The sequence below is a fragment of the Myxine glutinosa genome, chromosome 4, assembly GCF_964187855.1.
Source record: "Myxine glutinosa chromosome 4, kmMyxGlut1.1, whole genome shotgun sequence".
In the NCBI taxonomy this organism is placed as follows: domain Eukaryota; kingdom Metazoa; phylum Chordata; class Myxini; order Myxiniformes; family Myxinidae; genus Myxine; species Myxine glutinosa.
In genome coordinates this window covers 209,837,784-209,862,755 of record NC_136264.1, presented here as the reverse complement: position 1 = coordinate 209,862,755, position 24,972 = coordinate 209,837,784, and the positions used below count along the sequence as shown (strand labels likewise).

The following is a 24,972-nucleotide window of genomic DNA, read 5'->3' as shown; positions in this document are numbered from 1 at the left end:
TATGTTTTCCTTTTTTTTGTTATGCATTGCTATGTTTTCCCTTTTTTCCTTACGCATTCCTATGTTTTCCTTTTTTCCTATGCATTCCTATGTTTTCCTTTTCTTCCTATGCATTCCTATGTTTTCCTTTTTTTTCTTATGCATTGCTATGTTTTCCCTTTTTTCCTTACACATTCCTATGTTTTCCTTTGCATTCCTATGTTTTCCTTTTTTTCCTATGCATTCCTATGTTTTCCTTTTCTTCCTATGCATTCCTATGTTTCCCTTTTTTTCTTCTGCATTCCGATGTTTTTCTTTTTTCCTATGCATTCCTATGTTTTCCTTTGCATTCCTATGTTTTCCTTTTTTCCTATGCATTCCTATGCATTCCTATGTTTTCCTTTGCATTCCTATGTTTTCCTTTTTTTCCTATGCATTCCCATGTTTTCCTTTTCTTCCAATGCATTCCTATGTTTTCCTTTTTTTTCTTATGCATTGCTATTATTTCCCTTTTTTCCTTACGCATTCCTATGTTTTCCTTTTTTCCTATGCATTCCTATGTTTTCCTTTTCTTCCTATGCATTCCTATGTTTTCCCTTTTTTCCTTACGCATTCCTATGTTTTCCTTTTTTCCTATGCATTCCTATGTTTTCCTTTTTTCCTATGCATTCCTATGTTTTCCTTCTTTTCCTATGCATTCCTATGTTTTCCTTTTTTTTCCCTATGCATTGCTATGTTTTCCCTTTTTATTCCTATGCATTCCTATGTTTTCCTTTTTTTCCTATGCATTGCTATGCTTTCCTTTTTTTCCCTTACGCATTCCTGTTTTCCTTTTTTCCCCTTACGCATTCCTATGTTTTCCTTTTTTTCCCTTACGCATTTCTATGTTTTCCTTTTTTTCCTTACGCATTTCTCTGTTTTCCTTTTTTCCCCTATGCATTCCTATGTTTTCCTTTTTTCCTATGCATTCCTATGTTTTCCTTTTTTCCTATGCATTCCTATGTTTTCCTTTTTTCCTATGTATTCCTATGCTTTCCTTTTTTCCCATGCATTCCTATGTATTCCTTTTTTCCTATGCATTCCTATGTATTCCTTTTTTCCTATGCATTCCTATGTTTTCCTTTTTTTCCCTATGCATTCCTATGTTTTCCTTTTTTTCCCTATGCATTCCTATGTTTTCCTTTTTTTCCCTATGCATTCCTATGTTTTCCTTTTTTCCTATGCATTCCTGTTTTCCATTTTTTCACAAAGCATTCCTATGTTTTCCTTTTTTCCTATGCATTCTTATGTTTTCCTTTTTTCCTATGCATTCCTATGTTTTCCTTTTTTCCTATGTTCCCCTTTTTTCCCATGCATTCCTATGTTTTCCTTTTTTCCTATGCATTCCTATGTTTTCCTTTTTTCCTATGTTTTCCTTTTTTTCCTATGCATTCCTATGTTTTCCTTTTTTCCTATGCATTCCTATGTTTCCCTTTTTTCCTATGCATTCCTGTTTTCCTTTTTTCCTATGCATTCCTATGTTTTCCTTTTTTCCTATGCATTCCTATGTTTTCCTTTTTTCCTATGCATTCCTGTTTTCCTTTTTTCCTATGCATTCCTATGTTTTCCTTTTTTCCTATGCATTCCTATGTTTTCCTTTTTTTCCTATGCATTCCTATGTTTTCCTTTTTTTTCATATGCATTCCAATGTTTTCCTTTTTTTCCTATGCATTCCTCTGTTTTCCTTGTTTTCGTCTGCATTCCTATGTTTTCCTTTTTTCCCATGCATTCCTATGTTTTCCTTTTTTCCCTATGCATTGCTATGTTTTCCTTTTTTTCCTATGCATTCCTATGTTTTCCTTTTTTTCCCTATGCATTGCTATGTTTTCCTTTTTTTTCCTTACGCATTCCTGTTTTACTTTTTTTTCCTTATGCATTTCTATGTTTTCCTTTTTTTCCTTACGCATTTCTCTGTTTTACTTTTTTTCCCTATGCATTCCTATGTTTTTCTTTTTTCCTACGCATTCCTATGTTTTCCTTTGCATTCCTATGTTTTCCTTTTTTTCCTATGCATTCCTATGTTTTCCTTTTCTTCCTATGCATTCCTATGTTTCCCTTTTTTTCTTCTGCATTCCGATGTTTTTCTTTTTTCCTATGCATTCCTATGTTTTCCTTTGCATTCCTATGTTTTCCTTTTTTCCTATGCATTCCTATGCATCCCTATGTTTTCCTTTGCATTCCTATGTTTTCCTTTTTTTCCTATGCATTCCTATGTTTTCCTTTTCTTCCTATGCATTCCTATGTTTTCCTTTTTTTTGTTATGCATTGCTAAGTTTTCCCTTTTTTCCTTACGCATTCCTATGTTTTCCTTTTTTCCTATGCATTCCTATGTTTTCCTTTTCTTCCTATGCATTCCTATGTTTTCCTTTTTTTTCTTATGCATTGCTATGTTTTCCCTTTTTTCCTTACGCATTCCTATGTTTTCCTTTGCATTCCTATGTTTTCCTTTTTTTCCTATGCATTCCTATGTTTTCCTTTTCTTCCTATGCATTCCTATGTTTCCCTTTTTTTCTTCTGCATTCCGATGTTTTTCTTTTTTCCTATGCATTCCTATGTTTTCCTTTGCATTCCTATGTTTTCCTTTTTTCCTATGCATTCCTATGTTTTCCTTTGCATTCCTATGTTTTCCTTTTTTTCCTATGCATTCCCATGTTTTCCTTTTCTTCCAATGCATTCCTATGTTTTCCTTTTTTTTCTTATGCATTGCTATGTTTTCCCTTTTTTCCTTACGCATTCCTATGTTTTCCTTTTCTTCCTATGCATTCCTATGTTTTCCCTTTTTTCCTTACGCATTCCTATGTTTTCCTTTTTTCCTATGCATTCCTATGTTTTCCTTTTTTCCTATGCATTCCTATGTTTTCCTTCTTTTCCTATGCATTCCTATGTTTTCCTTTTTTTTCCCTATGCATTGCTATGTTTTCCCTTTTTATTCCTATGCATTCCTATGTTTTCCTTTTTTTCCTATGCATTGCTATGCTTTCCTTTTTTTCCCTTACGCATTCCTGTTTTCCTTTTTTCCCCTTACGCATTCCTATGTTTTCCTTTTTTTCCCTTACGCATTTCTATGTTTTCCTTTTTTTCCTTACGCATTTCTCTGTTTTCCTTTTTTCCCCTATGCATTCCTATGTTTTCCTTTTTTCCTATGCATTCCTATGTTTTCCTTTTTTCCTATGCATTCCTATGTTTTCCTTTTTTCCTATGTATTCCTATGCTTTCCTTTTTTCCCATGCATTCCTATGTATTCCTTTTTTCCTATGCATTCCTATGTATTCCTTTTTTCCTATGCATTCCTATGTTTTCCTTTTTTTCCCTATGCATTCCTATGTTTTCCTTTTTTTCCCTATGCATTCCTATGTTTTCCTTTTTTTCCCTATGCATTCCTATGTTTTCCTTTTTTCCTATGCATTCCTGTTTTCCATTTTTTCACAAAGCATTCCTATGTTTTCCTTTTTTCCTATGCATTCTTATGTTTTCCTTTTTTCCTATGCATTCCTATATTTTCCTTTTTTCCTATGTTCCCCTTTTTTCCCATGCATTCCTATGTTTTCCTTTTTTCCTATGCATTCCTATGTTTTCCTTTTTTCCTATGTTTTCCTTTTTTTCCTATGCATTCCTATGTTTTCCTTTTTTCCTATGCATTCCTATGTTTCCCTTTTTTCCTATGCATTCCTGTTTTCCTTTTTTCCTATGCATTCCTATGTTTTCCTTTTTTCCTATGCATTCCTATGTTTTCCTTTTTTCCTATGCATTCCTGTTTTCCTTTTTTCCTATGCATTCCTATGTTTTCCTTTTTTCCTATGCATTCCTATGTTTTCCTTTTTTTCCTATGCATTCCTATGTTTTCCTTTTTTTTCATATGCATTCCAATGTTTTCCTTTTTTTCCTATGCATTCCTCTGTTTTCCTTGTTTTCGTCTGCATTCCTATGTTTTCCTTTTTTCCCATGCATTCCTATGTTTTCCTTTTTTCCCTATGCATTGCTATGTTTTCCTTTTTTTCCTATGCATTCCTATGTTTTCCTTTTTTTCCCTATGCATTGCTATGTTTTCCTTTTTTTTCCTTACGCATTCCTGTTTTACTTTTTTTTCCTTATGCATTTCTATGTTTTCCTTTTTTTCCTTACGCATTTCTCTGTTTTACTTTTTTTCCCTATGCATTCCTATGTTTTTCTTTTTTCCTACGCATTCCTATGTTTTCCTTTGCATTCCTATGTTTTCCTTTTTTTCCTATGCATTCCTATGTTTTCCTTTTCTTCCTATGCATTCCTATGTTTCCCTTTTTTTCTTCTGCATTCCGATGTTTTTCTTTTTTCCTATGCATTCCTATGTTTTCCTTTGCATTCCTATGTTTTCCTTTTTTCCTATGCATTCCTATGCATTCCTATGTTTTCCTTTGCATTCCTATGTTTTCCTTTTTTTCCTATGCATTCCTATGTTTTCCTTTTCTTCCTATGCATTCCTATGTTTTCCTTTTTTTTCTTATGCAATGCTATGTTTTCCCTTTTTTCCTTACGCATTCCTATGTTTTCCTTTTTTCCTATGCATTCCTATGTTTTCCTTTTCTTCCTATGCATTCCTATGTTTTCCTTTTTTTTCTTATGCATTGCTATGTTTTCCCTTTTTTCCTTACGCATTCCTATGTTTTCCTTTTTTCCTATGCATTCCTATGTTTTCCTTTTTTCCTATGCATTCCTATGTTTTCCTTCTTTTCCTATGCATTCCTATGTTTTCCTTTTTTTCCTATGCATTCCTATGTTTTCCATTTTTTTCCCTATGCATTGCTATGTTTTCCCTTTTTATTCCTATGCATTCCTATGTTTTCCTTTTTTTCCTATGCATTGCTATGCTTTCCTTTTTTTCCCTTACGCATTCCTGTTTTCCTTTTTTCCCCTTACACATTCCTATGTTTTCCTTTTTTTTCCTTACGCATTTCTATGTTTTCCTTTTTTTCCTTACACATTTCTCTGTTTTCCTTTTTTCCCCTATGCATTCCTATGTTTTTCTTTTTTCCTATGCATTCCTATGTTTTCCTTTTTTTCCTATGCATTCCTATGTTTTCCTTTTTATTCCTATGCATTCCTATGTTTTCCTTTTTATTCCTATGCATTCCTATGTTTTCCTTTTTTCCCTATGCATTGCTATGTTTTCCTTTTTTCCCCCATGCATTCCTATGTTTTTCTTTTTTCCTATGCATTCCTATGTTTTTCTTTTTTCCTATGCATTCTTATGTTTTCCTTTTTTCCCTACGCATTCCTATGTTTTCATATTTTTCCTATGCATTCCTATGTTTTCCTTCTTTTCCTATGCATTCCTATGTTTTCCTTTTTTTTCCTATGCATTGCTATGTTTTCCTTCTTTTCCTATGCATTCCTATGTTTTCCTTTTTTTTCCTATGCATTGCTGTTTTCCTTTTTTTTCCTTATGCATTCCTATGTTTTCCTTTTTTTCCTATGCATTCCTCCATTTTCCTTTTTTCCTATGCATTCCTATGTTTTCCTTTTTTTCCTATGCATTGCTGTTTTCCTTTTTTTCCTTACACATTCCTATGTTTTCCTTTTTTTCCTATGCATTCCTCCGTTTTCCTTTTTTCCTATGCTTTCCTTCTTTTTCCTATGCATTGCTATGTTTTCCTTTTTTTCCTATGCATTCCAATGTTTCCTTTTTTTCCAATGCATTCCTATGTTTTCCTTTTTTTCCTATGCATTCCTGTTTTCCTTTTTTTCTATGCATTCCTATGTTTTCCTTTTTTCCTATGCATTCCTATGTTTTCCTTTTTTTCCTATGCATTCATATGTTTTCCTTTTTTTCCTATGCATTCCCATGTTTTCCTTTTTTTCCTATGCATTCCTGTTTTCCTTTTTTTCCTATGCATTCCTATGTTTTCCTTTTTTTCCTATGCATTCCTATGTTTTCCTTTTTTTCCTATGCATTCCTGTTTTCCTTTTTTTTCTATGCATTCCTATCTTTTCCTTTTTTTTCTATGCATTCCTATGTTTTCATTTTTTTCCTATGCATTCCTCCGTTTTCCTTCTTTTCCTATGTATTCCTATGTTTTCCTTTTTAGCTGCGACGAGCAGATCTATGAGAGGACCGCGTTGTTGTTGTTGTTGTTGGGGTTCCTTATTGAATAGCGCATGCGCATACACTCGGACGTGCGTTGGTATGAGGTAAGAAAATATTTCAACGGATATCCTCATGATTCTACACGTCGCAACTGGTGACCACGCTGTGGTCATTTTTCCCACGTTTCCCTAGGCATTCCTATGTTTTCCTTTTTTTTTTCCTATGCATTCCTATGTGTTCCAAAAATTGCTATGTTTCCTTTTATTTTGAGTTTTCAATGTTACTAAGGTTGTCCCATGAAACGAGCTTTGTTGTCTTATGGTCCCTATTTTACCATTTTCCTCTTTACAAAACACGATAACACTTCATAACCATTTGTAATTAACGGTTTCTGGAACAACTTCTCTTGCAATGCAATTATTTTCTGTGCATTGATCGATTCGTTGTGGCATTTCTTTAACAACCTCAAGTCATGTTATATTGGGTTGTTGATCCCATCATCCCATCGATATTGGGTGGTTGATCAATGTGGTTAAAGTGATCCCAGGTGTTCTCTTTTACTAACCCCCTCTTTTATTGTTCTCTCTTTCATTGCTCTCTCTTTTATTGTGTTCTCTTTTATTGTTGGGACATTCGTCGAATCACAAGTTCATACACCAATGCTTCAAAATATGTCATCATCAAAAGTTACATTTATTCTAATATCACCTTAGCTCACCTTTCCGTCTGTATCTCTCACCATATTACATTCACCCATGATTTTTTGAAAAACAGAAAATTCATGAAAGGATGGAAACATTTCATCTTTTTTGAAAAGGGAAATTTGTTCACATATTTATTGTTGGGACATTCGTTGATTCTTAAGAATGTTTTTTTATCACTACCATATTACCATAATCAGAGACTACATCAGAAAGCACCGATGCCGATTACAATCACCAAACCCAAACTTTTAGAATCACCAAACCGATATCACCAAATTCGAGATAAAACACACTCATGGCCAAATCGAGTTCTCAAATCACAACAGTGGAGTACATCCGTGATTTATAAACATGTCTAACGAGGTTTTTAGGAAACATTAAGGACAGCGAGCCATACCAAGCGAAGCGCCCGCTCAATGTCGATGCCCAGGGACCATGGTACCGGTGGGTTTGCAAGACACTCGCCCACGTTTCCTTTACGGTTGAGCTCAAACTTCTGCTCTCGAAGGTTCCGGAAGGCCTCGGCAATCACGTGAATGGCATCATACGTCAGCGCCGTCGTGTACTGCCAGTGAACAGTGACAATTACACATCTACACACCAAAACCGAAGGTCATGTGCTGAAGTGTGTGGGAGGTGCTGGTAAGGTCATTCATGTCATGGATTCATAATACCAATTTGCTCGTAAAAAAACGAGTGCATATTAAAAAGTACGATAGTATGAATGAAGAGCTCTTGAGTAAGTTTTATGATGCAGAAATCCATAAAACGTTAAATTAATTATAAAGAGGATTTCAAAAAGGATTTCTAAAGAATCCACATTATCACATTGTCAGCAAGGAATTCCATTAATCCAAGAGTAATCTAAGTAATGGATGTAACATTGTTGTCATAGTAGTACTTACAATAATAACATAATGACAGTTTATCATTATTTGCTTGTACATATTGTTTTGTAAATGCATCCTCAGTTACAGGCCTTGTTCTGTTAAGGGAATAAAGTGGAATTCTAATAACTAGTGGGGTCACCGGTGGGAATCACACGAGCATGGAGGTGTATCGTTGCGATCGGTGCAGCCGTTTTTGCGGTACCCGGGACAACAACATTAGGCGGGAGTCCAATGCTGGAGACCAAAGCTGAAATTGGAAAAACAATACAGCCTATTTTACTCTAGGGGGTCCCAGGATTACGCATACCCTCGGCACAGAGTCTGAGAAAAGTTCCTTGATCCCAGGAACCTAGCAATTCCCGGCCCGGCGCCCCGGTTCCGGCCCAGGCCCGGCGCCCCGGTTCCAGACCCTCTCGGGCAAACCAGATTGCTTTGTCTCCAGAGGTGTGTTTTATGGTTCCAACAGTTCTTGGCTCCATTGTGACTGTATTCACACCTTTGGGGTATTGGCAATTAAAGTAAAGAGATAAATAGATGAACGAGGATGGAGAATGAAAGAAAGGCGACGGTGGGTGAAGAAATAAGTGTGATAAGAAAATAAATGAAGAAATCGAAAGGGAGACCGTCTTCCCTGGACGTGATTGCTTCAGAAGAAACGATGTATCGTTTCTTCAAACTTATCACCAGAGCAAGACATCATCACCTCGAATACTACAGAAAGTAAATAGCTTCCTTGGCAGCTCTCAAATTCTCGGTGTTCAAGGTGTTTTGAGTGGTTTGGTGCTGCTGCATATTTTGCACCCCTGGAGATCCTGAGTCATTGATACATTTCTCACCATGCTGGGGGAAAACAAGGCCCCCTCCTCATTTATGGCAAACAGGTTCCAGCTTCACATTCTCCCACCGCCTCTCATCCTGTCTAGCTTGTCCTCGAAAACTTCCAGCCCTCCATCTGTTTTCAGTCCTGCCAGGTTGCACATGCTCATCCAGGAACCAAATGCTTGTTGTTGTGCAAAATTCCAACGTTTTCAATGACATCCACTCCTTACATTTCCCTCTCCGTGCATAATCATCTCACGTCTGCTGTCTATTCCTGCTCTTCTCTTCAGTTTTTCAAGATAAATGATGTGCCCCTCATAAGTAGTTGATGATGTATTCTGCTTTTGGTGATCTTTTTTGTTTGTATGGCCTTGCTAACATGAATATTGAAAGATCTGGTGGGACGGTTTTTTTTGTTTGTTTTTTTTGTTTTTGTTTTGTATACAGAATCGAGGCTCGTAAAAGAGCTAACATTTATCACACAAACAAATCAAACAGACAAACAAAATATATAAAAAGAGGGAGCGGTAGACAAGATGGGGAGAGAAGGGGAAGCACACAAACACAACATTTGAGAGCAGGGACATCGGGAGATGTGTGGGAGGGAGAGGGCTTGGGGGGAGGAGGCGTGGGAAGGGGGGGTGGGAGAAGTATAAAACACAAGGACATCAAGGACTTCCAGGAAAGAAGTTGGTATTTCAAAAAAGTGGATTTGGGGTGAAATAAGCGGGGGTAGAAAAGATCAAGGTTTTGGATGGGGGAAGATAAGAGATGGTGGTGAACAGCTGTTTTAAAGACCTGGAGGGAGGAGTGGGATTGAAGAGAATAAGGGAGTTTGTTCCAGAGGCGTGAGAAAAGAGGAATGAAGGAGTGAAGGTGAGCAGAGAGTCTTGATTTTGGCAATTTAACCAGAGAGCTGGGGGTGGGGGGGGGGGGGGGCAATGCCGGAGAGGAGTCGGTAGAAGACGGAAAGACCAACAAACTGCCTGCGGTGAGTGAGTGAAAGGCCCTTGGTGTCAGCTTCATCGCGGGACATTCCAATAATTCTGAACGCTTTGGTTTAAACAACGTGAAGACGAGCTAGGTGAGAGGCAGGAGCACCAGCCCAGAGGGGAGAGCAGTATTCCATTGAGCTGCGGATGAAAGCCTTGTATGTGGTGAGGAGCTCAGGTGTGCCAAGGAAGGACTTCGCACGACGGAGGATGCCCAGTCGACGACTGGCTTTGGAGGCCAGATTTGAAATGTGTTTTTCCCAGGAAAGATCATGGCAGACAGTGAGACCCTAAAGGTTGAGTGACAGAACTTCTTGGAGAGGATTATTCAGAAAGTGGATGGGAGGGTTGTCCAGTCGGTCTTTTCGGAGAGGCATCGTAAGAGTGTGAGATTTGGCAGGATTGAAAGACATGTTCCACTTGTTTGCCCAGTCTGTGATTTTTTCCAGGTCTGCAGAGAGTGAGGAGGCTACAGACTGCCGATCTGAGGGATGAGGAATGGAGCGACAGAGAGTAGAGTCATCAGCAAAGAGATAGAGTATTTTCAAGAGAGTCAGCGAGATCATTGATGAAGACCAGAAAAAGCACAGGGCCCAGAACACTGCCTTGGGGAACTCCAGCCTGAACAGGAGGAGGAGATGAGAGAAACCCATTCAGGGCCACACGTTGACTATGACTAGAGAGGAAGTCCGCCAGCCATGCGTGCAGATTTCCATGGATACCAAAGGAGGAGGGTTTGGTGAGCAGAGCGGGGAGCCAGACCATATCGAAGGCATGTAATATGGAGACAGGTATAATTTCCTGTTTGGCATTGAGGACCTCCATCCATTGTTGAGAAAGCAGAAGCAGCATGCCCAGAGTAGAGTGACCAGGTCTGAAACCAAATTGATGATCAGAGATCAAGCCATTGGAGAAGAGGAAAGATTTCATATCTGAGGCAATGATGGATTCCATGACTTTGCTGATAATTGGGAGAAGGCTGATTGGTCTGTAGTTGCTAGGATCTGTTTTTGCACATTTTGTGTGCAAAGGGGTGATGTTGGCTGATTTCCAAGCAGATGGCAGATGACCTTGAGCAAAAGAGAGGGTGAAGAGAACAGAGAGAGGGAGTGAAAGAGCGGAAGAACAGGATTTTAGGACCCGTGAGCTGATGCCGTCAGGTCCAGTTGCAGAATCAGAGTCGAGGGTTGACAGAAACTTTTCCACCTTGTCAGGAGGAAAGGACACAGAGCCCAGGAGCAAGTGGGTACGACTGGGTACGGTGGGTACAGAGAGGGATGGGTTTGGGACACAAGATTTAGAGGCAAACACAGAGTTGAGGCATTCATCTTTTGCACGTGCGGAGTCAGCCGTGTAGCCGTTTGAGGTGAGGGAGGGGATGGAGGGGAAACAAACACCAAAACAGATTTGACCAGACGCCACCAGGATTTGGAAGAGGGAGCCAGATAAGAGAGTTCGGTTTTGAGAACGGTGACAGTGTGGAACGGTGAAAAGTAGCTGTTTAGCCGAATAAATCAATAAAACGAAGAAATACAGTAATATTATTTGAGATGGAGAAATCAAGGTTCAACGTGGTCTTAAGTTCTCGCTCAATTAGCTCAATTAGGTACCAAGGGCGGCTTCACGCTGTTGAAACCAAAGCTTTCAGAATCATTGGAATCTCCCGCGATGAAGCTAACTCCGAGGGCCTTTCACTCACTCACCGCAGGCAGGTTGGTGGTCTTTCTGTCTTCTACCGACTCCTCTCCGGCCTTGCACCCCCAGCTCTATCTGTGCTCTGTCCCTCAAATACTCCTACAGGTCGCACAAGATCTCCCAGCAACCCTCTTATTGTTAAACTGCCAAAATCAAGACTCTCTGCTCACCTTCACTCCTTCTTTCCTCTTTTCTCCCACCTCTGGAACAAACTCCCTCACTTTATTCAATCCCACTCCTCCCTCTAGGTCTCGAAAACAGCTGTTCACCACCATCTCTTATCTTCCCCCATCCACAACCTTGATCTTTTCTACCCCCGTTAATTCACCCCAGATCCCCTTTTTTGAAATTCTGACTTCTTTCCTGGAAGTCCGAGCAGTGTGCATGTGTTTTTTTTTTTTTTTAACCTCTCCCACCCCTCCGCCCTTCCCATGCCTCCTCCCCCCAAACCCTCTCCCTCCCACAGATCTCCCGATGTCTCTGCTATCAAATGTTGTACTTGTGTGCTTTCCTCTCTCTCCCCATTTGTCTCCCGCTCCCTTTATCTTATGTTTTATGTGTCAGTTTGTCTTTTTGTGATTGATGTTAGCTCTTACACGAGTCTCGATTTTGTAAAGAAAAAAAAAGTTTGGACACGAGTTGTGATTGAATCCGACGTTAACGAAAATCTATAAAACTCGCAGGGCGGCTCCAGACTCTCCGACGGGAAAAGGATTGTTTGCAAGCGATGATGGAATCCATCATTGCAATCGCGTCGAAAACAAAATGTAATCTGCACCTATTTCCCATTGCCAGTTCTGTTTTGGATCAACGCAAAGTCAAATGTGGAATAAGTGTGTAATACAATCAGGGATATGTTACTTTTTGTCGTCGCTAAATCATGGTGAATTGCTAATTCGATTACTGTGCACAATCACCATCTCTGGATTGCCGCTTCCTCAAGAAAACCCGCTCTGCCAAGGTACGTGTTGAAATGAACTTGGTTCCAATAAATCAGCAACGCCACCTGGTTCTCCTCTATTTTTGTAAGCAATTTGCAAAATCTAAAAACTTGGCTATTATTTTGCATCAATTTTTTAGACCCAATCAAATAACCTGAAAGCTTTTAGCTTCACGGAGCTCTATTTACTCTGTGTACATTTTCTTTAGTAAAACGGCAGGTGTCATAAACATCAGCAGTTACTTGAAGGAAGGAAATATGCATCGTTGCACCAAAGTCAATGCAACCGGTAAAATATAGAAATACCTTTCTTTTCTTTTTTTGGTCACAAGATCGAGGCTCGTGTAAGAGCTCACCGCAGGCAGGTTGGTGGTCTTTCCGTCTTCTCACGACTCCTCTCCGGCCTTGCCCCCCCAGCTCTCTCTGGGCTCTGTCCCCCAAATATTCCTACAGGTCGCACAAGATCTGCCTGCAACCCTCTTATGGTTAAACTGCCAAAATCAAGACTCTCTGCTCACCTTCACTCCTTCATTCCTCTCTTCTCCCGCCTCTGGAACAAACTCCCTCACTCTATTCAATCCCACTCCACCCTCCAGGTCTTTAAAACAGCTGTTCACCACCATCTCTTATCTTCCCCCATCCAAAACCTTGATCTTTTCTGCCCCCGCTAATTTCACCCCAAATCCACTTTTTTGAAATACCAACTTCTGTCCTGGAAGTCCTTGGTGTCCTTGTGTTTTATACTTCTCCCACCCCCCCCCCCCCCTTCCCACGGCCCCTCTCCCCAAGCCCTCTCCCTCCCACACATCTCCCGATGTCCCTGCTCTCAAATGTTGTGTTTGTGTGCTTCCCCTTCTCTCCCCATCTTGTCTACCGCTCCCTCTTTTTATATATTTTGTTTGTCTGTTTGGTTTGTTTGTGAAATAAATGTTAGCTCTTTCACGAGCCTCGATTCTGTATACAAAAAAAGAAAAAGAAAAAAAAAAGCTAACATTGATCACAAAAAGACAAACTGACAAATAAAACATATGATAAAGGGAGCGGGAGACAAGATGGAGAGCAGGGACATCGGGAGATCTGTGGGAGGGAGAGGGCTTGGGCGGAGGAGGCATGGGAAGAAGGGGGGGGGGGAGGAAGCATGGGAAGGGGTGGGGTGAGGAGGCATGGGAATTGAGGTAAAAAAACACATGGACACTGCTCGGATTTCCAGGAAAGAAGTCGGTATTTCAAAAAAGTGCTTCTGGGGTGAATTAACGGGGTTAGAAAAGATCAAGGTTTTGGATGGGGGAAGATAAGTGATGGTGGTAAACAGCTGTTTTAAAGACCTGGATGGAGGAGTGGGAATGAAGAGAGTGAGGGAGTTTGCTCCAGAGGCAGGAGAAAAGAGGAATGAAGGAGTGAAGGTGAGCAGAGAGTCTTGATTTTGGCAATTTCACCAGAAGTTGGTTGCTGGCAGATATTGTATGTCCTGTAGGAATATTTGGGGGACAGAGCACAGATAGAGCTGGTGGCGGTGGGGCAAGGCCGGAGAGGAGTCGGTAGAAGACAAAGACCACCTACCTGCCTGCGGTGAGTGAGTGAGAGGCCCTCGGTGTTAGCTTCATCGCGGGAGATTCCAATGATTCTGAATGCTTTGGTTTCAACAGCGTGAAGACGAGCTAGGTGTGAGGCAGGAGCACCAGCCCAGAGGGGAGAGCAGTATTCCATTGAGCTGTGGATGAAAGCCTTGTATGTGGTGAGGAGCTCAGGTGTGCCAAGGAAGGACTTCGCACGACGGAGGATGCCCATTCGGCAACTGGATTTGGAGGCCAGATTTGAAATGTGGTCTTAATTTTAGGGTCTTCTTGTGGTCTTCTTAATGTGGTCTTCTTAATTTTAAATTGATATTTTACTGTAGCCTTACATTTATTTTTACCTAAAAGTAAGTGATGGATATGAAGAATGCCGATATCAATCGGTTTAAGCTTCGGTCATTTACTTGGCAGGTGTTTTGAATTTATCACTCCATTTTTTTTTTACAGTGTAGACCATAGGGCAATGCCGTCTGAACAGCGTTTGTCTGTCTGTATGTATGTCAGTGCGTGTATGTATGTCTCTTCAGCCGGCATTTTGCGGGTTTATTCCTTTAAAATCAGTTTTCTCTGCAACCGTCGGTCCAAGTGACACCAAATTTTCACCATAGGAGCACCTACTCCTGTAGAATATTTTAATGATATTTATGACGTCATAGGTCACGTGGTATGGGCGTCATCTTAGAAAAAACGAAAAACTTTGCACCTCTTCCTCCGAAACTGCTCCATGGGAAAAATTGAAAGATGGTTCATTGTAAAGTACTCCCCATTGGGGGAATAACATACGTTAGTGATGATGTCCTCGGTGCCTTCATTATGACGTCATAAATCAACATGTAGAACGCTTGACCTGATCAGTATGAAACTTCTTGAGCATAATCGAGGGAGGGATACATTGGTCGAGAATTTTTTTTACCATTCTTGAGATAAATTAGAAACTTATGAGAAAAAATTGGATTTTTTCAGCTAGAATTTTAGAATTTTGAAAAAAAGTGGTTGACCTTTGGCCTATGGTGACCTTGTGACCTATGTTGATTTTTAAAATAGTTGGTGGTTGAATTCAGTTCGCTGATATGAAAATCCTATTCAAATTTCAAGTCAATCTGATGAAAATTGAGGATTTTAGAAATTTGAGAAAAGGTGGTTGACCTTTGGCCTATGTTGACCTTTTGACCTTTTAACCTCAAAAATAAATAGGATTTTGTCAGACTATGAACTCTACCTTTTGGTGAAGTTTCGTGAAGATCGGTTTCAAATTGTGACCTGTAGGCAAGTATAAGTAAGCGGACAGACAAACAAACACACACAAACACACAAACCGGAGCGATCAACATACTTGTCCAAAAAATTTTTTTTTTGCCAAGTAACACACTCACTCAAATGCAATAACCTCTCTTCTGGCGAGGGTAACAAGCATACCGATTGCTGTTGTTTGCGAGTGGGGCCAATGCTTTGCACATTATCTATGCTCTTCCATGTCGAGTCGTCTCGAGTGTGTGATGGAGTGTTTTGATGGGATCATTTGTGATGCTGTGCAACGACTTGAAGGCCGTGGCCATGAAAGTGATATGGTTTAGCATCATCCTGCCTGTTCCTAATCCGATGACATGGAGAACAGGTAGAGACTTACCTTTGAGCAGTCTCGTCTGGGTTTGATTCTAGGCTGGATAGAAACTCTCAGAGTGGTGCTTCACAGGCCGGGCATTGCACAGATGGACTAGTTTCCACCATGCCAACTTGGACTAGGCCCGCAGTGACAGTGGAAGTGTGCATGGTGTTCACACCCTACCTGGCTGCCAATAAATATTACATCACACATTTTTACCTCTGCCACCTTATTTTTTTCCCCTGTCTGCTGTTTGCCTGTGAGCAGGATACTGAAGCACGCGGTACTACGCGCGTGACTTGCTACCAAGGAGGAAGCGGACAACGCGGTGAGTTTATAGTTCTTTATTCCAAAGAGGTCACTGTAGCACTGGCGTGCTCCGGGCTGCGCGCCGGTGTATATCCTGAGGCCACGCCTACCCCTAGGGCGTGGCCGCCGCCCACTTGGTGCGCGGATTGATGTCACCACGCCAGTGGGCTTTCGTGTCCGCCACACGCGCCCCCCCAGAATTCCCGCGCACCTGGAGGGCCAGTTTGCGGGGCAAACGGATGACCCGGCCGAAGCACCCTCTGGCGACCGGCGGCGTCCGGGGTGCAGGGATGCCAGGTGGGATTCCCCCGGCTGTACCCGGGATGGGTGCCGGACCGGGGGGCGGCGTGCCTGCGGGGCTGGGCGGTGCCGGGGGTCCGCCCGCAGGGGGGCGGCTCCGACGCGGGGGCCGAGCCACCGGCGGTGGGTGGTCCACGTCGAGGTGGGCCGGCTTGAGGCGGTCTATGGAGACCCGGTCAGGAGTGCCGCCGATGTCCAGGGTGAAATGTTTCACCCCGGTCTCCAGCACGCGGAAAGGCCCGTCGTACGGGGGCCGCAGTGGTGTCCGGTGGGCGTCGTGCCGGACTAAGACGTACTCCGCGGTGCGAAGCTCCGGGGCGACGTGTGTAGGAGGGTGCCCGTGGTGCGCCGTCGGCACCAGGGCGAACCTCCGGGCGGTCTCCTGCAGCGCAGAACGCTCCTGCTGTGCGGACCAAGGTGCCGTGGGGTCGGGGAGGAACTCGCCCGGCACCCGCAGCGGTTGTCCAAAGACCAACTCCGCCGCGGATGCGTGCAGGTCCTCCTTGGGCGCCGTCCAGGAGGCCCAGCAGGACCCAGAAGAGCCTGTCGACCCAGCCGCCGTCGCGGAGGGTGGCCCGGAGCGAGCGGTGGAATCGCTCACACAGGCCGTTGGCCTGGGGGTGGTAGGCCGTGGTTCGGTGCAGCTTGACCCCGAGCCCCCGCACGACCGCGGCTCAGAGCTCCGAGGTGAACTGGGGGCCACGGTCGGACGAGATGTCCAAGGGGGCGCCGAACCGGGCGACCCAGGTGGCGATGAACGCCTGCGCGATGTCTGCCGCCGTCGTCGCCGCCAAAGGCACGGCCTCCGGCCACCGGGTGGTGCGGTCCACCATGGTGAGGACATGGGTGAAACCCCGCAAGGGGGGCAGAGGTCCCACCAGGTCCACGTGAACGTGGTCGAACCGACGTTCCGGCACCATAAACGGGGCCAAGGGGGCCTGGGTGTGTCGGTGCACCTTTGCGCGCTGGCACGCGAGGCACGTCCTGGTCCAGCCGCGGACGGCCTTCCGGAGGCCATGCCAGACAAACTTGTCGGCGACCAACCGCTGGGAGGCCCCCGTGCCCGGGTGGGACAGGCCGTGGATGGCGTCAAAAACCTGGCGCTGCCAGCCCGCGGGCACGATGGGGCGAGGCCGCCCGAGGGAGACGTCGCAAACGAGGGCCGTGCCCACACCGTCGAAGGGCACCTCGGTGACGCGGAGGCCCGTGACGGCGGTCCGCAGGGCCTGGACCCCGGGGTCGGCGGCCTGGTCCGCTGCCATGCGGGCATAGTCGATGCCAAGGTGGACTGCGTGGGCGACGGCCCGGGAAAGGCAATCGGCCACCGGGTTGTCCTTTCCCGCGACGTGCCGGATGTCCGTCGTGTACTCGGACACGGCCGCGAGGTGACGCTGTTGCCGGGCCGACCACGGCTCGGCGACCTTGCCCATCGCAAAAACCAGCGGCTTGTGGTCGACGAAGGCCGTGAACGCACGGCCCTCGAGCAGATGGCAGAAGTGCCTGACCGCCAGGTGAAGCCCAAGCAACTCGTGGTCGAAGGTGCTGGAACGGCGTTCGGGCGGGCGAAGCTGCCGGCTGAAGAACGCCAGCGGTTGCCAAGCTCCATGCACCCATTGCTCGTACACCGCGCCCACCGCGTAGTCCGAGGCGTCGGAGGTGAGGGCGATCGGTGCATCGAGCGCCGGGTGCGCGAGCATGGTGGCGTTGGCCAAGGCGAGCTTCGTGCCCGAGAACGCCGCGTCCATCTGCTCGGTCCAGGTAACGTCACCTTTGCCTGGCTTCCCTCGAAGGGCCTCGTGTAAGGGGCGCAGGAGCTGGGCGATGCGGGGCAGGAACCGATGGTAAAAGTTTACCATGCCCAGGAACTCCTGGAGCCCCTTGATCGTGCAGGGGCGCGGAAACCCCTTCACTGCCTCCACCTTGGCCGGTAGTGGGACGGCCCCGTGCCTGGTGACGCGGTGCCCCAAAAAGTCGATTTCAGCAACACCAAACCGGCACTTGGCGGGGTTCACGATCAGGCCGTGCTGGCCCAGACGTTCGAAGAGCGTGCGGAGATGGTGTAGGTGCTCTTAGCGGGACGCGCTGGCGACGAGGATGTCGTCCAGGTAGACGTACAAAAAATCCAAGCCGCGCAAGACGCTGTCCATGAGGCGCTGGAACGCCTGAGCCGCATTTTTCAAACCGAAGGGCATCCGAAGAAATTCGAAAAGCCCGAATGGCGTGATGACAGCCGTCTTCGGGATGTCCTCCGGCCTGACAGGGACCTGATGGTAGCTGCGCACGAGGTCCACCTTTGAAAAGAAGGACATATTCGCCAAGCGGGCGGAAAAGTCCTGAATGTGGGGGACGGGGTAGCGGTTGGGGGTGGTGGCGTCGTTGAGGCGCCGGTAGTCCCCGCACGGTCGCCATCACCCGCTGGGCTTGGGCACGATGTGGAGCGGGGACGCCCACGCGCTCTCGGAGCGCCGCACGATGCCGAGCCGCTCCAGCGTAGCGAACTCCGCTTTAGCTACGGCGAGCTTTGTCGGCTCGAGGCGGCGTGCCCGGGCATAGACCGGTGGCCCGACGGTGGGGATGTGATGGGCCACCCCGTGCTTGACGGCCCCCGCCGAGAAGGTGGGCCGCGTGAGGGCCGGGAAGCCGGCGAGGAGGCAGGTGAATTCGTCCGCTGCCGGAAGCGTACAGATCAACGTGGCCGGAACCGAATCATTCGGCAAGCCGCTTGGCAAGCTGCTCGGTGAGCCGCTCGGTGAGCTGCTCGACGAGCTGGGCAGCGCACAAGCGAGCGAGCTGAACGTCTCGGCCTGGACAACACGTCTGTGCTTTACGTCGACCCGGAGCCCATTGGCGCACAGGAAGTCCGCGCCAAGCAATGCCATGGGCACGTCGGCGGTGACGAACGACCATCGGAAAACCTGCCCTCCAAACCGCAGAGAGAGGCAGCATTTTCCGTACGTACGGATGGGTGTCCCGTTCGCGGAAAGCAGCGCAGGGCCCCCGCCCGCGGCGTGCTTGTCCTACGTACCGGCAGGAACGACACTCACCTGCGCTCCCGTGTCGCACAGGTAACGGCGCCCGGATAAGGTGTCCGTTATGAACAGCAGGCTGCTCGAACGGCCGGCGCTCATTGCCACTATTGAGCGCCGGCCCGGGCGTTTCCGACCTGTTGAAGGAGCATAGCGGATGACACTGTCGAGCCTCGTGGCCGAACTTGGCGTGGAACCAGCACCAGGTGGTGGAGCTGGAGGAGTGCGGCTGGCTCCGCCAGGCCGGTGGAGCCGGCGGTTTTCCCCGCGGTGGCAGTTTTCACCGCGGCGGTGGGCGGGGCGTGGCAGCGGCCACGAGGTGCGTATCAGCATGCTGTGTATGCTGTGGAAGCTGATGCTGTGGATCAGCATCAGCCTCGGGATCCACGAGGTGGGCCGCACCGACTCTCGCCCGCGTGTCCGAAGCCGCGAAGTACCTGTCCGCCACGGCGGCCAATGCTCGGGGTTCCGTTAGCACGGTCCCGGCCAACGCGAGGCGTACCTGTGCTGGAAGTTGGCGACGGAAAAGCACCCGGAATAGAGAACCAGGGGCTTCGTCGCCCAACAGTGACAGCATATGGTCCATTCGGACCGACGGGCGCGTGTCGCCGAGCTCGGGGAGATCCAGGAGGTGGTCGGCCCGTGCGTCCTCCGTGAGGCCGAACGTGGCTAGGAGCAGCCGCTTGAGTGCCTCGTACTTGTGGCCGTCCGGTGGGTGGTGAAGGACGGACACAACTCGAGCGGCCGTGCCGGGCCCGAGGGAGGCGACGACAAGGCAGTAGCGCGTGTCGTTGCCGGTGAGGCGCCGAAGCTGAAACTGGGCTTCGGCTTGGACGAACCAAACTTCGGCCTGGGCCTCCCAAAATTCTGGAAGTTTAACCGACATCGCGTTGTTGGCCATGGCAATGGCGTCGTGTTTGGAAGGATCGCTACGGCAGATCCAACGTCGAGGGCACCAGTAAAGCGCGGTATTACGCGCACTGCTTGTGAGCAAGGAGGAAGCGGACAACGCGGTAATTTGTAAGAGTCTTTATTCAAGAGCTCACTGTAATACTCAGCTGCTCAGGGCTGCGCGCCCCGTGTATATCGTGAGGCCACGCCTCTCTCCCGGGCGTGGCCCACCCCCACTTGGTGCGCGGGGTGATGTCACCACGTCAGTGCTTTCGTGTCCGCCACAACATGGTGTAAGATAATGATAATAATAATAATATATTATATAATACTGAGTTGGGTTTCTTAAACAAGTCGTTAAAGCTTGCCAATTGACTTCATATCCGAAGTTTGAACAATACATCATCCATGTTATGGACCTTAACAGGTTTATATTTATATACATTTGTTGATTCTCCATTTTCTTCATGTTTTAGCCAATTTTAAAAGTCCTGTATGCGTGCCATTATTTTCCATGTCCGACTGACCTCTCTCCCATGCTTGGGATGATTTCATGTGATAAAATAAGACATTAAAAAATCTTTTTAGTGACCAACATTTTTTATTTCACATGTTTATTGTGTGTGGCCATCTAACTCTGTATTCCAGCCCAGCGAGAATGAAAAAGGGTTTATACACCGCATCAAATGCAAACTCGCATTGATCCACGACTGTCCGATCCCTCTCCCATGGCTTGCATGATTGCACATGACAAAATAAGACATTTTAAAAAACCTTTTTAGTGACCAACATTTTAAATTTCACATGTTTACTGTGTGTGGCACATCTAACTTTGTAGTCCAGCCCGCCGAGAATGTAAACGGTTTATACACCGCCTCAAACCAAACACATTAATCCATGTCTGACCGACCCCTCTCCCATGTTTCCATGATTACTCATGACAAAATAAGATGTATTTAAAATACTTAAACCTTTTTAGTGACAATTTGTTTGAATTTCACATCCTTTTTAGTGAGAAATCGTTTCTTTTACCACAACCTTACCTTTAGATACTTATGAGTATTTTTGTGACATGTTTTGACACTCACTTCTTCCACCTTTAACTTTATGTGTTTTTAAATGTGCATTTTCCATGGGTATCACTAATATAATAATTATTATAAGTTGAGGCCTGCCCATTTGAGGTTTAGCAAGCACTGTTACAATGTTACAATGGCAGTTGTAACAATGGCAGTTGTAACAATGGCAGTTGTAACAATGGCAGTTGTTACAATGGCAGTTGTAACAATTACTGTTACAATGGCAGTTGCCCAAGAGCCAGCAAATAATCATCACTTGGTGCTGAATTCATTCAAAATGAATACTTTTTCTAGCATCTAAGGCTCAGAGAGGAGCTTGTACATACAGTGGCCTGCAAAAGTATACATCCACCTCCAAAGTTTTCACATTTTGATGCCACCTGAGCATATTTCATGATCAGTTATTGAGAATAACCACACCATGGAGTCTACATTAACATATGTAAACCATATCCCTAACTACATTTACTTGTTGTAATAATAATAGTGACAAGTACAGATACATTCAAAGTACACCGCCCCCATGCCAAATAAATAAATGTTATCCAGCGCGGCATTGCCTTCGGCACCCGGCGATATCGCCGTGCAGCTCATAGAGACTGTATTGGGAGGGAGAGGTGTACAATAATCGATGGATTAATTACATAATTAAAATCAATAAATAATGATCGTAAAATATTTTCTGAATCAATTGGCGAATAGAATATCTGAACCACCAGTGCATCATCCGAAGCTGTAACTTTCTGAAAATTAACGAAACAAGTCATTTATCGGAAAAAGCAAATAATTAAGAGATTAATCAAAAAATAATTAATCGATTAATTGATTAATCAATAAATTAAAAATATCATTTATAGCCACATCACTTGGTCACTGTCGTGTCCAAATATCAGCTTCCCAACTCAAAAGGTACCTGAGATATTGCCCAGAAGAGAAAGGAAACAAGTACGGATACATTCAAAGTACACCGCCCCCATGCCAAATAAATAAATATCCTCCAGCGCGGCATTGCCGGGGTGCCTTTGGTGCCCAGCAATACCGCCATGCAGTGCATAGAGACTGTATTGGGTGGGTGAGGTGTACAATAATTGATTGGTTAATTGCATAATTAAAATCAATAAATGATGATCATAAAATATTTTCTTAAATCAATTGACTAATACCATACCTAAACCACTAGTGCTTCATCCGATGCTGTAACTTTTTGAAAATTAATTAAATAAGTCATTAATCAAAAAATCTAATAATTAATTGATTAATCAATAAATAATTAATTGATTAATTGATTGATCAATAATTAAAAATATCCTTTATAGCCACATCACTTGGTCACTGTCGTGTCCAAATATCAGCTTCCTAGCTCAAAAGGTTCCTGAGATATTGCCCAGGTGAGAAAGAAAATAAATAAAATGATTAATAATGAAAATAAATAAATAATAATCATAAATAATTAAATAATTAATCAATTGACTAATAGAATATCTAAACCACCACCGTTTCAACTGAATCTGTAACTTTAAAATAATTAATAATTTAAATAATTAATCGAATAATTAAATAATTAATTGATTAATTGATTAATCTATAAATCAAAAATAGCATTTACTGCTAAATCACTTGGTCACTGTCATGTCCAAATATCAGCTTCCTAGCTCAAAAGGTGGCTGAAATAATGCTATCCAGAAGAGAAAGGAAATAAATAGGTAAATCGATAATAATTGAGTAACTTATCAATTAATTGATTAATAAAAAAACAAAAAAGAACGTTTTTGACAAAGTACTTGCTCAGTATTGCGCGGACATTTCAGCTTCCGAGCTCAAAGGATGGCTGAGATATCGCCCGGACAAACAAACAAACAAACAAGAAAGAAACCAGAGTGAAAACTGAGTACTCCCTTTCAGCATGCGTCATTGCCGTGCCCCCTTCGGTGCCCGGCAATGACGTCATGCAGCACCTGGAGATGGAATAGGAAAGGAGCGGTGTACAATAATAATACCTCAATGTACTGTATTTCCATTTTCCTTGTCTATGAGAGATCTTGGAATAGAGCAAGGTTGAACTGACACAGTAGGGGTAGTGGGGGCAGCAATTGGGCACAAACAGAAACGGAAGAAATTAACAGGAAAAGAAGAGAGGGAGATGAGGGGAGGAAACACTGAAACCAGCAAGTAAGACGGTTTGGGCTACAAAGGGTTAATGGGGGTAATAAATATCAGGCAGGGGTCAGGGTGGGGGATGACGTGAGGTGGCATGTGGTGCACCGTATGCATAAAGCCTTGGGGGATAATTGGAATTGGAAAGAATGGAAAAATAATAACAGTTTTTGATAATGTATATTCTGAGGGTGGCAGGGGGTTCAGATTTTCTCAGGTGGTGACTCAAGAGTGTAGTAATTTATTGGCTCCATGCAGGCCTAAAGCAGATTGAAGGAAGCGTGTTGCAAAATCTATATATTCTTTCTCAAGAGTGTAGTAATCAAAATGGCCCAGAGTTTGGAAACTTCTTCATCAGGTTAATCGACAGGGAGCCTGAAGCTGAAAGCTTCATAAAATGTCTCCACAAACAGATTGCTTATGTGTCACCTCTAGTAGCTGCTTGAATGAACCTCGAGGACGGCTCAATGATTGGGTAGCTGCAAGACTGCAAACAGGCCGGATTGCTTTATTCAAACTTAAAAGTTGCTTGGGTTACACATCACCTTCCAGACAGATGATCAAAGCCAATAAAGGAAGGATCATTAACAAGACAGAATGGAAGTTAGGTTTATTCATTGACAAAGGGGGAGAGAATGAAACAGACATCTACATTATGTATGCAGAGAGAGAGAGAGAGAGAGAGAGAGAGCGAGAGAGAGAGAGAGAGAGAGAGAGAGAGAGAGAGAGAGAGAGAGAGAGCGAGAGAGAGCGAGAGAAAAGGTGGGTGGGAGAGGTCATTGCGTCTACACAGGTGAGAGATTTCACACAGGTTGCACACAGGTTGCACACAAAAGCGAGACAAGTTTGAAATTGCTGTTTCGTTCAGGCCCAGAGTTTGAAATTGCATCAGAAACACACAACAGCAGGGTGGAGGGACACTTGGATGAATATTGGGTGAAGATAAAAACAAAAACGAATTTTTCTCCTGAAAATACTCTCTATCTCTTTGCGGATGACTCCACTCTCTGCCGCTCCATATCTCCACCCTCAGATCGGCAGGTAGCAGCCTCTTCACTCTCTGCAGACCTGGACAAAATCACAAACTGGTCAAACAAGTGGAACATGTCTCTCAATCCTGACAAATCTCACATTCTCGCAATGTCTCTCCGAAAAGTCCGTCTGGACAACCCTCCCATCTACTTTCTGAAAAGTCCTCTTGAAGAAGTTCTGTCACTCAAGCTTTTGGGTCTCACTATCTGCCATGATCTTTCCTGGGAAAACCACATTTCCAAGCTGGCCTCCAAAGCGAGTAGCCGACTGGACATCATCCATCGTGCGAAGCCCTTTCTGGGCACTTCTGAGCTCCTCACCACATACAAAGCTTTCATCCGCAGCTCAATGGAATACTGCTCTCCCCTCTAGGCTGGTGGTCCTGCCTCACACCGAGCGATAAAGCAGATTCTGAGGGCCTTTCTCTCTCTCACCGCAGACAGGTTGATGGTCTTTCTGTCTTCTACCGACTCCTCTCCGGCCTTGCTCCCCCAGCAATGTCTGTGCTCTGTACCCCCAAACATTCCTGCAGGACGCACAATATCTGCCAGCAACACTCTTCTGGTGAAACTGCCAAAATATAGACTCTCTGCTCACCTTCACTCTTACATTCCTCTTTTCTCCTGCCTCTGGAACAAACTCCCACACTCTTTTCAATCCCACTCCTCCCTCCAGGTCTTTAAAACAGCTGTTCACAACCATCTCTTATCTTCCCCCATCAAAAACCTTGATCTTTTCTACCCCCGTTAAAACACCCCAAATCCACGTCTTTCAATCCCCAACTTCTTTCCTGAAAATCCTAGTAGTGTTAATTTGCTTTATACCGTGTACCCCATGCCGCCTCCCCAGCCCTCCCCCTTCCACAAATCTACCGACGTCCTTGTT

The 24,972-nt window shown here is 44.7% G+C and overlaps 1 protein-coding gene across 1 annotated transcript in view; it reads right to left on the bottom strand.

Annotated features, from left to right (window-relative positions):
• LOC137425674 (glutamate receptor 2-like) overlaps positions 1-24,972 on the bottom strand; it is a 501,515-nt gene that overhangs the window by 158,694 nt on the left and 317,849 nt on the right. Inside the window, exon 7 of the mRNA XM_068114326.2 lies at positions 7,181-7,348. Coding sequence (XP_067970427.1) covers positions 7,181-7,348 — 168 coding nt within the window. The remainder of the gene's footprint in view (positions 1-7,180; positions 7,349-24,972) is intronic.